At 53.7% G+C, this 14,025-nt stretch overlaps 1 protein-coding gene across 1 annotated transcript in view; it reads right to left on the minus strand.

The window, feature by feature from the left end:
- The window catches only part of LOC100482254 (myosin-3), a 23,612-nt gene extending 14,723 nt beyond the window's left edge, over window positions 1–8,889 (minus strand). Inside the window, exons 1-16 of the mRNA XM_034647204.1 lie at window positions 8,832–8,889; window positions 7,995–8,205; window positions 6,760–6,903; window positions 6,215–6,371; window positions 5,723–5,750; window positions 5,054–5,162; window positions 4,387–4,479; window positions 3,620–3,683; window positions 3,443–3,541; window positions 2,600–2,703; window positions 2,377–2,515; window positions 1,886–2,004; window positions 1,653–1,802; window positions 756–926; window positions 361–667; window positions 180–250 (exon numbers count right to left, since the gene is read on the minus strand). Coding sequence (XP_034503095.1) covers window positions 180–250; window positions 361–667; window positions 756–926; window positions 1,653–1,802; window positions 1,886–2,004; window positions 2,377–2,515; window positions 2,600–2,703; window positions 3,443–3,541; window positions 3,620–3,683; window positions 4,387–4,479; window positions 5,054–5,162; window positions 5,723–5,750; window positions 6,215–6,371; window positions 6,760–6,903; window positions 7,995–8,198 — 1,959 coding nt within the window. The 5' untranslated portion in view covers window positions 8,199–8,205; window positions 8,832–8,889. The remainder of the gene's footprint in view (window positions 1–179; window positions 251–360; window positions 668–755; window positions 927–1,652; window positions 1,803–1,885; window positions 2,005–2,376; window positions 2,516–2,599; window positions 2,704–3,442; window positions 3,542–3,619; window positions 3,684–4,386; window positions 4,480–5,053; window positions 5,163–5,722; window positions 5,751–6,214; window positions 6,372–6,759; window positions 6,904–7,994; window positions 8,206–8,831) is intronic.
- Between the last annotated feature and the right edge of the window lie 5,136 nt (window positions 8,890–14,025).

The following is a 14,025-nucleotide window of genomic DNA, read 5'->3' on the forward strand; positions in this document are numbered from 1 at the left end:
TACATATTATTATATATTCATATATGTAAATTTTATTATACTGCCGTTCAGCCTCACTAAGTAACAGCAGATTAAGACCACATTACTATTCTTGAATAAACCAAGGTCAGAATCTCTACATTGCTCATCCTGAGATCTCTTAAACCAATTACAAGCAAATAAACCTGTATTTTTCTTACCCTGAAAAGGGCAGAGACAGTCTGGAAAGAAGAACCCTTCTTCTTGGCAACTTTCTTCTTTCCGCTGTCAGCTGAAAGATAAAGATGGCGTGTGCTGTTATCAGATCCCCAGGGGTTTTTCAGCCCTGTGAACTGAGTGGCAGGAGAAAGCATGAATACGAGGCAGTCTGTGGAGTCTTACCATCTGCTGTCGCGAAGGTGGCGTAGAGGTGCGCCAGAAGCCTGTTGGAGGACTTCTGGTACAGCCCCACCACGGTCTCGTTCAGCGGGTCCTTGTTCTTCTCCAGCCAGCCCGAGACACTGTAGTCCACGGTGCCCGCGTAGTGGATCAGCGAGAAGTGCGCTTCGGCCCTGCCTTTGACCACCTTAGGCTTCTGGAAGTTGCTGGACTTGCCCAGGTGCTGATCATACAGCTTGTTCTTGAAGGAGGTGTCTGTGGCCTTGGGGAACATGCACTCCTCTTCCAGGATGGAGAAGATGCCCATGGGCTGGATGAAAGCAAAGAAAATGCATACAGGGTAAATATGAGCTGCAGGATGAGCCAGAGTTTATGAGAAGAGGTTACTGAATGGAGACCTTCTCGATGAGCTCGATGCAGGCGGCCAGGTCCATCCCGAAGTCAATGAACGTCCACTCGATGCCCTCCTTCTTGTACTCCTCCTGCTCCAGCACGAACATGTGGTGGTTGAAGAACTGTTGCAGCTTCTCGTTGGTGAAGTTGATGCACAGCTGCTCCAGGCTGTTATACTAATACCAAAACACAGTGTTCACACGCAAAGTCAGGCTTCCTTCAAAATCAAAGACCCATCAACCTTCCTCCTCTTTGCCTCAGGCTCTGCCAGCTCATTTATTCATTCAGATATGGGCACGTTCTTCAAGGTCTAGCACAGATCTCGTCTCTTCCTTGGAGACTTCTCTGAACTTCCAGCTAGAAGGTGTTTCTCTGTCTCCTGCGTCTCTGTGGTTGGGGACTCTCCTGTGCATCGACCACGGTCTGCCTTATTTTTAGTTACTCTTCCGTGTACCGTATATACCTTCCATTTTCCTCTATAAACTACAAACTCTTCTTTCATTCGCCGGCATGTCCTGTGTCTGGCAGACATAAAATATATGCTCTTAAGAATGGCCATATGCTTCTAACCCAGAACCGGCAGGGTATTTATGTAAAGATGGAATGATTGGCTTATCAGATTCTCTATATGCCTGGCTCTTCCTATGTCAGTGATTGTATTTGAGTTCTTTCTTTTATCCAATTAACAATGTCCTTTATAAAATGCCACTTGTGCCATGTCTTCTGCTCTCTTGAAATTATACAACCCCCCTCCCTGCAAGGTGCTTCTCTTCTGCCTGATCTGCCCTACGATTTCCTACACGACGTGATGCTCTGACATGTTGCTCACCTTGACATCTTCCTATGGGATCATGATGACCAATCCCTCCCCACAAGAAAACACGGAACTAGGGAACCCAGACCTCAAAGATCTCAAATCCTGCGATGTCCAAAACACCGATGAAGTGTTGTCTTGGCAGCTTTGTATCCAGTTGTTGGTTGATGCGAGTGACCATCCACAGGAACAGCTTTTCATAAACTGATTTGGAAAGGGCATTCACGGCATGGTGAACCTGTTGGGGGAAAGATCACTGGAGTCAGAAGGCAGTGGCCATCGGGAGCCTGTGTCTCTTGCAGCCTCGAAGCAGTCGCTCACCTGATCCACGGTTTGACCTTTGGTGACGTACTCATTCCCGACTTTCACCCTGGGGAAGCACAAAGCTTTCAGGAGGTCTGACGAGTTCAGGCCCATCAGATAGGCCGTTTTGTCGGCCACTGCCAAGAGAAGAAAGACGATCACAAAGGGGTACCCCTGATATTTCATGCAGATATTTCAAAGCTTGGCGAAGCTTGTCTTGGCTGTTTTTACATCCCTTATCTTTAAACTGCTTGTACGTGGCCAGCGGAAGCTAAGTCACTCCGAGATCATGATAGGTTTTATGGGAAAGCAGGGCTGCGTTCCGGAAAGCCCTGGTCATGTCTCATTGCCTTTGAAACAGGCCCATCCCAGTGATTCAGCAAATGGGGCTGGTAATGCTGGGCATCGGAGCCTGGGAGAGGATTCATTGCTTTCAAAAGAGGCACCAAATGATCTCCACTGACCACCCACCCAGCTCTGGTGAATAGCCTGCTGTGGTTTTTTCGAACCTTCGGTGCCGTCGGGCTCGGCCTGCTCCTCCCGCTGCTTCTGCTTGAACTTCATGTTCCCATAATGCATCACGGCCCCCGTGAGCTTGTAGAGCCCAGACTTCTCTTCTGGGGTGAAGCCCAGGATGTCAATGGCGCTCTGACATTCGAAGAGCAGCGTGTTAGCCGGTTGACCCTAGCGATGGAGGGAAGCACCCCGCGCCCTCCTCCTCGTTCTACTTACGTCCGTAGCCAATAGCTCCTCCGTATCGTCAATGCTGGCCACCAGGATTTCACCCTGGCTGATGAACGGGTAGTCGTAAGGGTTGGTTGTAATAAGCAGCAGCTCTGAAGTGAGAAATTTCAAATAAAGAGGTCACATGGATACAAAGGAAACAGCCAGTGAATCTGAGCTCCTAGATCCTGGGCTGAGACTTTCACCGCCGGAGCCCAAATTGAATTTAGAGTCAGAGATTGCTTTCCTGCAGCCTGCCCGTGCCACGTGGATTAAGAGCCCCAGAGAGAACATTTAGGTTCTCTTGCTTTGCACGTGAATGGCGCATATCAGTGTAGGTTGGGGAAATTTAATATGGAAAGCTGGCTGAGTGAGTGTGGGTCAGCAGAGGAGCCACACTGAGGGAAAGCACAGGTGCTCTGGTATCATCACAGCCTTTTCCAAAACCTGTCGAAGGGCTGCAGCCTGTTTCCAGGCTTTGGGACCAGAAGGCTGAGCAAGTCCCACCAGAGAGCAAAGCTGACCGCGTGCACAAAGGCCTGTGTTGGGTGTGGGACTAGGGGCTGTTGGTCGGATGGGAGGCTGCTTCCTGCTTCAGAACACTAGGGGGCGCTGAAGGACAATCAAATGCTTGGCTGTTCAGAAGGTTTTCAGGAACCCTTGCTGAATTCAGTAGTGGTTTAATCTTGCTCCTGCCCAGGGGATTCAGTTTCTTCCAAATTGGCACATCGCTGTCAAAAATAGCCCCCTCCCACTTCTCAAGCAAACTTCCTCCGTGGGCTGCCGAGTCACCTATGTACAGGCAGGCGCAACTCTCCTTGGTCCAGTGACGTCAGGGCCCAAATGCCTCACCTATGAGCTCAGGCTTCTTGTTGGAAAGGATCTGGTAGAAGATGTGGTAGCTTCTCTCAGCCTTCAGCTGGAAGGTCACTCTTGATTTTTCCAGCAGATCTATGGACACAAACACGGCACTGTTTTCCAAACTGCCCCACCCACCCTGAGATGCCATCTGCTCTGCAGCCGACTTACAAGTTTCAATATCCGCAGAGGCCAGCTTCCCAGTGGTTCCAAAGTGGATTCGGATGAACTTGCCCTGTGGGGGGGAAGGGACACCAGTGTCTGCGTGGCTCCAAGTGCTATTGCTAGTCTTCTGGGCAACGTGAACAGGAGCTTTCTTCCCCTGCCTAAAATTCAGTGTGTCTTCCTTCTTCTCCCTTCTCTGCCCAATGCGACGTGTCCCTTGCTTCCATGCCCTTCGCTCCACCATTCCTCCAATCCCCCAACCCCATCCCCTCGTAAAGTAACAGAGTGACTTTTTTCAAGATGCAAATCAAACCATATCACTTCCCGGCTTGCAGAATCCTTCAGGAGCTTCCTGAATAGAATCCACCCCCCTTCTCATGGCCTCCACGCTCCTACATGACCAGACCTCCATCTACCCGCCTCCTGCCCACCTTACTGCCGCCATGCAAACTCTCCCAGGTCCCTTGACTACACGTGGCCCTTCCCCACCTCGGAGAGTGTGTACTTATTCTTCCCTTTGTCCCTCTTCGATCTGCAGATCTTGGGGTTCATAGGCCACCCTAGATGGCTTTCTGCCAACTGTGTCTAAAGGAGACCCTGCCCGCAGTTACTCCCTGTTTATTGAGCTTTTCATGAAGTTGTCTCGCTGCTGTGTTGTGTTTCATTCCGTCATTGGCTAACCCCCCGCCCCGGCTGCAGCCTCCGTGAGGACAGGAAACTCGCCAGTCTTTAGGGCCCCAGAGAATCCCCAGCGGAACTGAACTCAGACTCACAAAGCGGGAGGAGTTGTCGTTCCTCACGGTCTTGGCGTTCCCGAAGGCCTCCAGCAAGGGGTTGGCACTGATGATTTGATCTTCCAGTGTCCCCTAAGGCAAGACATCAGGGGAGGAGGCAGCCACGAATGACACTGGGAAATGCTCCCCAGCTCTGCCCGCCTGCCCGCCCTTGCTGCCTGGCAGTCCATGGCAGAGCCCGTCTCCGTCCCCCTGGCTTTCCGGGACAAGTCCCAGTCAAATCCTCCGCATGGCTCAGCTGAAACGCTTCCGCCCTTTTGTGACATTTGGGTGTACTTGGGTGTCTTGCTGTAAAATCCCCTTAATGCTTCAGTGAGTTGGGTGTCTGCATTCATTTCCTACCAGTTGTAACCTATCTGTTTTGAAAAGCAGGTGTTGCTACACTTCTCTTAAGTGGGTACATGTGATTCTGCCATAAAAGAACAAGCTCTCTGAGCTGCTGCCAAAATGAGCTTCCTTAGTTAACCCTCAGAGCCTTGCTTTTTAGGAAATCACGGGATCTGGTCCTGGAAGATCTACCACACCCTGGGTTGTCGGCAGTAACTGGCGCCCTCAGGACTTCAAATCCTGCCCTGCCCTGGCCCCTCGCTGTGAAGTTAACACCAAGGTCGGAGACGGAAACAGCACTCTTTTCCCTTCCCTATACCTTCATTTTGGAGTCCTTCTTCTTGGCGAGGTCTCCAGTGGCTGCAATTGTTGCAAAGTACTGGATGACCCGTTTGGTGTTCACAGTCTTCCCTGCCCCGGATTCTCCGCTATTTGGAGTGATCAAAAGAGAGAGGGAGAGAGAAACGTGTCCTGTTAGTATAAACACCCTCCCCGAGATGTCCCACAGAGGCCTGGACGTACCGCAAGCCACATCAGACGCACACCTACCAAACAAATGTGAGAAACTACTTGGAGAGGCAGAGGCCCAAGGGAGGCCTCCTCAGAGCTGAGCTGCCCTGGCAGTGGGTGATTCCAGGTTTCAGGCCTTATATATACCCTCCTGTGTGTGCATCCCCATCTCCGTCGTTTCATCACAGACTCTGCTCTAAGTACTTTTTTTTTCTTAAAGAGGGAGGAGGGGCAGAGGGAGAGAGAGAACCTCAAGCAGACTCCCCGCTGAGTGCGGAGCCCCACGAGGGCCTCGATCTCACGACCCTGAGATCACGACCTGAGCTGCGATTAAGAGTCTGCCGCCTCACCTAGTCACCCAGGCGCCCCTGCTCTAAGTACTTGCTAATTGACAGAATTGAGCAAACAGCGTCTTTGGCTCCTGCCTTGGAGACAAAGAGTCACAGCTTCCAAGCTGCTCTAGGTCTTGGATACTTACGTGATCAGAATGGACTGGTTCTCACGATCTGCCAGAGGAAAAACGAAACAGGTGACAGCAGTATGAAGAGCTTCCCCAGCCCTCCGCCCTTTGTCAAGTAGTCACGGTTCGCTATACCGGGCCTCCCTCCCTGCAGCATTTTGCGTGGCCCTGCGGCGGCTGGAAGAGCCTCCTTGACAGTGACACTCCGGGGCGAAGTTTCTGCTTCAAACCAGCCAGTCTGCGGCTTTGCCTCCCGCTGGGTTGAACCGTGCGAAATTATCAATCCTCATCTTCACCCCGCCCCCCACCACCAAAATGTCGGTTTCGTATGGTTTAACCAATGCTTACGTTCAATCCAGACTTCCTAGCAGAGCCTGCAAGGCCCTAGAAGATCTGGCCTCTTCCAGCCTCTTTAACTACCCCTAGCCTCCACCCTTTGTGCAGAGGGCACGTGCCAGCCAGCAGCCCCAGCGCCGGCCCTCCACGGCAGGCCCCCTCCCAGAGACTCACCCGTCAGCATGAACTGGTAGGCGTTGTCGGAGATGGAGAAGATGTGGGGCGGGGCCTCCTGGCGCTTCTTGCCTCGGTAGCCTTCCACCACCTCGGGGTTGTACACCGGCAGCCACTTGTAGGGGTTCACGGTGACGCAGAACAGGCCCGAGTAGGTCTGTGGGAGTGGAAAAAAACGCATGCACGCGTGTGCATGTGTAAAACCCTTTGTCTCTGTTATTCTGTCTCTTTATGCTGAGCTTGTAAAGGAGGGATGGATTTCTCTTTAGAGATGAGGCACGGAGATGCAGAGGGGACCGGCCGGCCCTCCTGCGACTAGCAGGTGACCCTGCCCAGCCCCAGACCTCAGCTGGCTCTCCTGCCCCACTCCCTGATCCCCACTTCCGGCCTCTCTTCTTCCTAATCCCCCCTTCCGCCCTCATCCCCTGCCTTTCCCCTTCCCCTCCTTCTTCTTTTCCTACTGTCCCCCCTCTTTTGTTCGACAGCTTCGTCACCCCCTGGTCACCCCCACTGCACCGACCGCCCCGGGGACCCTGGGCACTGACATAGATCATCCAGGACGTGTAGCGGTCCTTGAGGTTGTAGAGCACGGCCGGCTCGTTCAGGTGCGTCAGCATGGCCATGTCCTCGATCCGGTCGAACTTGGGGGGGTTCATCGCATACACGTCCTCTGGTTTGACCACCAGGGTCTGTGTGGGAAGAGGTTCGGTGACTACCTAGTGTCCTCTGTGTGTCTTGCCCCATTTTCATTTTTTTGTCTGTTTCCCACGAAGAGCCTGAATCCCGAGGAGCAAGCCCTGGGAAAAAAGCCCTCGGACAGCGGGAGAAGACAGGGCTAGGGGGCGGCTCATGGGGGCACCGAGAGTGTGTGATTGTCTCTGTCACTCAGGGATTTTGCTGTTTTTCTCTAAACAATGCTCCCATCTCTGGGCAAGTTGAGTGGGAAACCTGCCTTCTCCTACCTTCAAGCAGGATTCATTTAAACCACCCCATGCAACTAGCCCCCCTGGTGATGGGTCTGGACCGTCTGGCTTCCACCTCCCCTACTGCTTTGCAAACCCACTCTCAGCCCTGACATCTGATGGGCTCCTCCTCCAGGAGCCTCAGGGGCTGGTGGCCTCGAAGGGTGATTCTCACAGCCTACTTTCTTCACACCCAACCCAATGACACTATGTCCTCCTCCAGATTTTCTTTTTCTTCTTTTAAGCTTTTTTTTTTTAACTTTTCTCAGAACATTTCCAGATTCTTCTAGTCTCGATTCCAGAAACTAGTGAAGTCCAGGATTTCACTACCATGTTCTGGGCCAGAATGTAGTAGGCTGCGTGGCTCATGGCCTTGATGAAGTAGGAGGTTTCCATTTCACATGGAGCCTGTGGTCCACTAGGATCCCTTACCCGCTTTTCCTTACTTCCTAAGCTAGACGGCTACTGCTAGAAGAGGTAGGGAAACCCAGGCTACCAAAGGAGAGTGTTTTACTGAAGGGGGTCTTCTCGCTCTTGGACTCCCAGCCCCACACCCTTGCGATGCCCCTAAAGTGACGTGAACATTGGCAAAGGCTCCTTCCTGAACACAAGTGCTTTGAGCGGCCACAACTGCGTTGTTTTTCTACCCTGCAGCCCAAGCGTTCACTCTGCCATCTCCGAGGGCACCTGGGAAGCCAAGGCAGGGAAGCCATGCGAGGCATCCGGGTGGCAGAGCCGCCTCTGGAAGTGGCAGGAGTGGGAAGGTGCACAGGCTCGGGGACCCCGCGGGGCAGCCAGAGGGCGTGCGTGAGGCTTACCCGGTTGTCTTCGGTTTCCACCGTGACCTTCCCATCCTGGCTACTCTTAATTCTCCCCTTGGCGTACTCCTCCTTTGAGTCGACCACAAAGCAGTAGGTCTTGGCATCAAAGGGCTGGTTCTGAGCCTCGATCCTCTCCTTTTCCGACTTCCGGAGGAAAGGAGCAGCGATGCCGAACACTTCCATTTCGGTGTCGCTACTCATGGTGCCGCTGGAAGGCAGACGGGCAGGTGAGCCCCGCAGCCACAGCACCGGCTCCAGGCCCATGTCCCCGCCTGCTCTGCCTGCCGGCAGCGGCCCCATGAGGCCCAGGGACCGGCCGCCCTCCATCCCCTGGGGCTCCACCCACGGGACCCAAGTGCTATAAAAATCACATGTGCACATATTTGCCCCGTGGCTTTTCTGTGCAAAGGGCACAGAACACAGGTGATCCAAAGGTTTGGATCTGACGGTGAAGCTCCTGGGACCTCACTCTCCTGGTCTGCAAAACCCCGCGGTTGCTGAGGAAAGCTTTACAAGGAAACACCGTAAAAAAATAACTGTTCTTCAAAGAGAGTGTGCAAAGTGGCAAACAGCTAAGGAATTTTTGGACTATTCTGATTGAAGGTGGCTACCTCCTCACACAAGGAAACCAGCTTTGGCTTCCTTTAGCAGCTCAGACTAGAAGCAGCATTGGATGCCAGCACCTGTCTGGAAGGTTCCTCTCCCGCCTAAGTTGTGCCTGTCTGAGCTCTCTTAGACTCCGAGCCTTCAAGGCCATTGGGAGGTGGGAGGAACGGGGACCCTCGGATTACCTGGAGACTTCCAACAGCCCAGGGACCTGCTCTGCTTTCTCACCTGAATGGTCACACCCGTAGGATGGCAGCACAAAACAGCAGCCGTGGAAAAACCAGACCTGCAATAAATATGCAAAAGGCAGAGTGAGGACACAGGGGAGTGTCCGGTTCAGCTTAGAGACAGCTCTTGATGGGATAACTACATAAGGACCAAGGCTGATAACTGAAGGAGAGCCTTGCCCCAGAGGCAAGCTGGAGGAGCAGATGGGACACGACCCACAGGTAAGCCACTAAGGCAGGGAAAACCCCAGCTGCCCCCAAATCTGGCCCCGACTGGCAGTGCCTCCCATGTAGAACCGGGCAGTAAGGTCGGAATGCCTGGTAAGAAGCTTGTGGTTCCAGCCAGGGTGAGGTTTTCTGGTCTTTGGTGGACAGAAGTCTCTGACAGTGGGTCATTGCTGCACAGCCAGAGTGGTCTTGAGGGGATGGGGCGCTGGACAGGCACACAGCCCAGGGGGGCCAGGAGAGGGCAGGGGAAGGCACGGAGTCCCTCCGGCCCTCTGCTCAGATCAGAGCAGCCAAGGGAGAACAGCAGGCCACTGTGGATAGGCCGCGGTCCATGGCGCATGCAGACGGATCTTACCCAAGAGGGGACCCAAAGATGAGGTCACGGGGAGAGTGGGGTGGGGGCAGGAGGGACTGAAAGACCCTTGCTTCGGTGGGGTGCTGGAGGCGGGGGGGGGATGGCCATTTGGGCCAGAGAGATCCAGCCCCACATCTAAGTGATTCTTACTTACCGAAGCCAGGCAGGGCCATGCACTGCATGCCCGGCCCCACCAAGCCAGTGTCCTCCGAGGCACAGAGACGGAAAACACAAGAGGGGCGCTGTGACTTACCTCCGCCCAGGAGAGAGGAGCTACAGAGGGGCTGCGGCCGCCTGGGCTTTTATAGGCCCCCCGGCAACCCCACTGGCTCATTCCTTCTCTATATTTGGAAAGAGAGTGACCGACACCACAAGCTGAGAAGCAGCTCCTTCCTCACGTTTTTGGTCGTTGCCAAGGGAAAGGTATATATAGAAATGAGCAGGATCCATAACCATTTTCCAGCTGCAGAAGTGGGAAGTTTGAGATGCCTTTCTCTGGACTTGGGGCTGGCACCGCCTCGCTCGCTGTGCTGGGAGCAGCCGTCTCGCTGCTGAGGGCCTGATCCTGCAGGCGGCTGGGGCTTCGCAGCCACTGTGAGCTGGGCCGCGGGCACAGTGCACGGTCCATCCCAGCACATGGCACAGTGAATGCAACTCAGGAGGAAAAGTTAAAATCCCCGGGGGGCGGGTGAGCAAGACTGTTGTCCTAACACAGAGTTACGACAGGGCTGTGTGAGCGTGCAACGGTGTCAGGAACAATAGCAACAACAACACTGATAATAATAATGCCGCCTCCTCCTCCCCGTTTACCATGTAATTTTCTGTCTTATTAGTGTCATTATTAACTTAATCCGTTTCGAAGCCCCAGTAGGACCGACAAGTACATGAGTGCCAGGGAGTTATTCCTGCAGCCAGTGTTCTCAGCAACAGCTGCTTGAGAGCCGGCTGTATTAAGATATATTACCAACCAGAGAGGACCAGCTGCTGGCCTGGGTGGGGGGCAAGGGGGAGCGGTGGGGCCCATAGGGAGAGGGAGGGTCAGGGGGCTGTCTGACCCATGTGGTTGTTTCCAAATTGAGATTGGAAAAATAAAACCCCAAAACAAGAGTAAGGGTAGATTTGAAGCTTTTGCCCATTCTCATTCTACCTTTTTGTTTGTTTCTTTTCCCTCCCCCTGTTTTTTTCCCCTGGCCACACCCTTGGAAGGGTGGCCGGGTGGGCATCCTGTGGTTAACTGTGGCTAGACCTGTGGGTCAGCGTTCCCACTCGAGACCCTGGGGCCACAGTCCCCGGATGGAGGGACACTAAGGAAACACCCACCGGATGCTGGTCCGTGCGTGGGGCACTTCAAGAAGGTACAAAGAAAATGAAATGTAGCCTTACTCGGAATAGTTTATACTCTAAATGATGAGTCCGTTGTTTTCAAAATTCAGGCAATTTCAGATGGATAGTAACGTATTCGTGAGTGGTTGCCAGGGCAGAAAGTTGCTACCCCACCTGCCTGCCCCTCCAGCCTGCTGGGATGGCTGTGTTTCCCCGCTCTCCTCCTCCTCCTCCTTCTTCTTCCTCTTTCTCTTAAAGATTCTATTTATTTACTTATTTGAGAGAGAGATAGTGAGAGAGAGCCAAGCCTGGGGGCAGGGGAGGGGGAAGGCAGAGGGAGAAGGGGACCCGCCGCTGAGCCAGGAGCTGGATGTGGGACTCAGTCCTAGGACTCTGGGATCATGCCCTGAGCTGAGGACAGACGCTTAACTGACGGAGCCACCCAGGCACCCTTTTCCCTGCTCCTTCTCTTCCAGTTTGGACTAGGACACCCTCCTGATGCAGGGAGGGAGCACTGGTGCTCCTGGTCTCCGTCCATGCTCCAAAATACAGTGGTCTTGCTGAAGCCTGTCCTGCCTGCTCGGTGACACGTCAGTCCAAATCCCTATGCTGTCAGCTGGCCATCTCCTCGGGAGGCCTGGTTAGGACCGTGTCCCCTGGGAGCAGGCGTGTTAGCAAGCACAAGGGGCCGAGCACCAGTGAGAGGGGCCCCGGCTGCCTCTGGTGATGGGTAGGGAGGGCAGGGCGTGCTGGGGGTGGTCCTTGCCGTTCCTTCTCAAGCACCGAGAGTGGTTGGGAGGGACTTTGTGGAACCCGTGTACCCATCTCTCTGTCCCACCATATCCACACCCAGGAAATGGAGGGCACATATTCGGTACAGTACTCCTTTGAGTGCCTTGTCAAAGAGCATTTGTCACATGGACACGCTCGACACCAGCTCTGAAATGTCAATGGCGGCCGACCCCCGTTTCTCCAGAATCACCAGCCTCTCTCCCTTCTCTCCATCACACTCGTGCTTATAGGGTCTGGAGTGTCGCCTGAACGGCTGGACAGGCCATTTGCTAACCAAGCCCCGTCTGCATGTGAGGACATGGAAGGGGGGGCGAGGGGCTCACCCAAGGCCCGAAGGGAGAGGATCCCAGGTGGGGATGGATTCTGCTCTCCAAAAGAAACCCCCAGGAAGAGAGAAGAAGGGACAAGAACAACCTCCAAAGCAAAATACAGCTTAAAAACTAGACATCAGGAATCAAAAGATCTGGTTCTCTGAAAACGTGTCTTCAGGAGAGGGAAGAATCCCTTGTAAATTGCTTGGTGGGGTGGGCTTGGACCTTACTTCTCGGAGCCTCTGTGTTCCCTCCTGTAAGATGGGGACAAGGTAGCTGCCTCCCAGGCTAGGTGTGTGCATTCAGCGGGATCTGAAACTGTCAGACACACCGAGCCAGGCGTGTGTAGGGCACATCGTAGACGTTTAAATCGTCTCATCTGAAGGCTTCCTTGTGTCGCAGGACAGAGCGACTGGTTTTCTTGATGACCCGGAGTAAATTATAGCGACTGTTTATTGAGATGAAGAGGGGGAAAAGGACATATATAATATGAATATTTTAAAAAGATGTCCAAGGAGAGAGGAACCTTAAAGGAGACAGCCTGTCACCGCATGAAGGGGCGGCTGGCTTTCAGGGGCTAAGCTAACACTCTGCTGGTGTGGAATCAGTCCTCCAGTCGGGAGGGGCCGATGACTTATCGGTATATTATTAGCTACCTTTTTGGGAACAGGAGGCAGCCTTGTTCCTTCAGCCCTCACCCGGCTAGAGTTAATCCCCACACCCAGGGCAGAGAGCTGCCTTTATTCCTGGATTCCTCCAACTGTCTTGCAGTTGGAGACAAAAACTGTATGGTGTCTCAAGAATGCTGTCTGGCTGGGGAGGCAGTAAAGGAGAGCTGCCGGACTCCCCTCCGCAGAGCCTGGCCGCTTCCTCCAGCGCCGGCCCCCTCTGCTGCTGTTTGATGTCCCCTGTGCGAGGGGACACGGGGCTCCAGCTTCTCCAGCTTCATAGTGGCGCTGGCAGGCCCGCTCTCTGCCAGAGCATGAGAGCAGATGCCTCCTAGATCAAGGATCTTCTCCATGTCCCGCTGTGAGGGGGATTAGGTGTCACTGCAATCAAGGCACTTGGGTATGCTAAGCCAAGACCGCTCCTGGCACTGGGGTGAAGGGTGGGGGTCTGCGCCAGTGCCCGGAGCACCAGGCAGAAATTCAAGCAGAGAGGGCCCATAGCTGTCTTTTAATCCAATTCAACAAACACCCACTCTTCCCAACTTTCCGTTATGAAAAACTGCAAATGTACAGCTAAGTTCAAAGCCGAGTAAAGGAACACGCAGGACAACGATGCTGCTGGGTTTGAGGTCAAAGCTGTGCTGTGTATGAGCCACCTCACCGTGCGCATGGCAGGAGCTCAGGGAATGGATGGGTCAGGAATGAGGAGTGAGCCAGGAGTCTGTGGAGTCGACCAGAGCAAACTGCTTGAAATGTCAACCCTGAATCCCTAAGGGAAAGCGGGAGCAGGTGCTCAAAGGTGAGGTGAGGAGCAGCCTCCACACTGCAAGCGTAAGGAGAGAACCTACAGAGATGAGCGAGAGAGGGGGTGAGTCCCGTACCTGCAGCGGGGCCGCCCTACTTCTGTCCCAAGCCTGCTTTAGATGCAGGTGATTGATGGGTCCGTGTGGTTGGGAGCGCGGAGCATGACTGAAGCAGGGAAGAATGCCTCGAGCTCGAGCTGGTTAGGAGAAGATGGGCATTCCAAGGGAAGGCACAGGCATGGCCCGGGGCCTTGCCAGGGGATTTGGGGACAGGAATGAGCAGTAACGCACGGGTCAGAACAACGCCATAGAGAAGGAAGCAAGTAAACCGGTCCCCGGGCTGCATGCGGGGCATGGAGGCAAAGGTCAGAGACCCCCCAGGAGCTTACCACTAGAAAGACAAGGAGGACGAGTGGCAGAGAACAGAGAACCTGGAAGAAAGGTGGCCAGTTTGGGCGGTGGCAGTTGGTTAAAATTTAAAGCATAACCTTTTTTTGTTTTAAATACTGCTTTATTTATTTATTTATAGCATGGGGGGAGGGGCAGAGAGAGAATCTCAAGCAGACACTACTGAGCGCAGAGCCCAGTGTGGGGCTTGATCTCACAACCCTGAGATGATGATCTGAGCAGAAATCAAGAGACAGATGCTCAACTTACTGAGCCACGCAGGCGTCCCAAAGGCATAACCTTTACATAGAAGGGTAACAGTGACTTT

The sequence above is a fragment of the Ailuropoda melanoleuca genome, chromosome 17 (genome assembly GCF_002007445.2).
Source record: "Ailuropoda melanoleuca isolate Jingjing chromosome 17, ASM200744v2, whole genome shotgun sequence".
Classification (NCBI taxonomy): domain Eukaryota; kingdom Metazoa; phylum Chordata; class Mammalia; order Carnivora; family Ursidae; genus Ailuropoda; species Ailuropoda melanoleuca.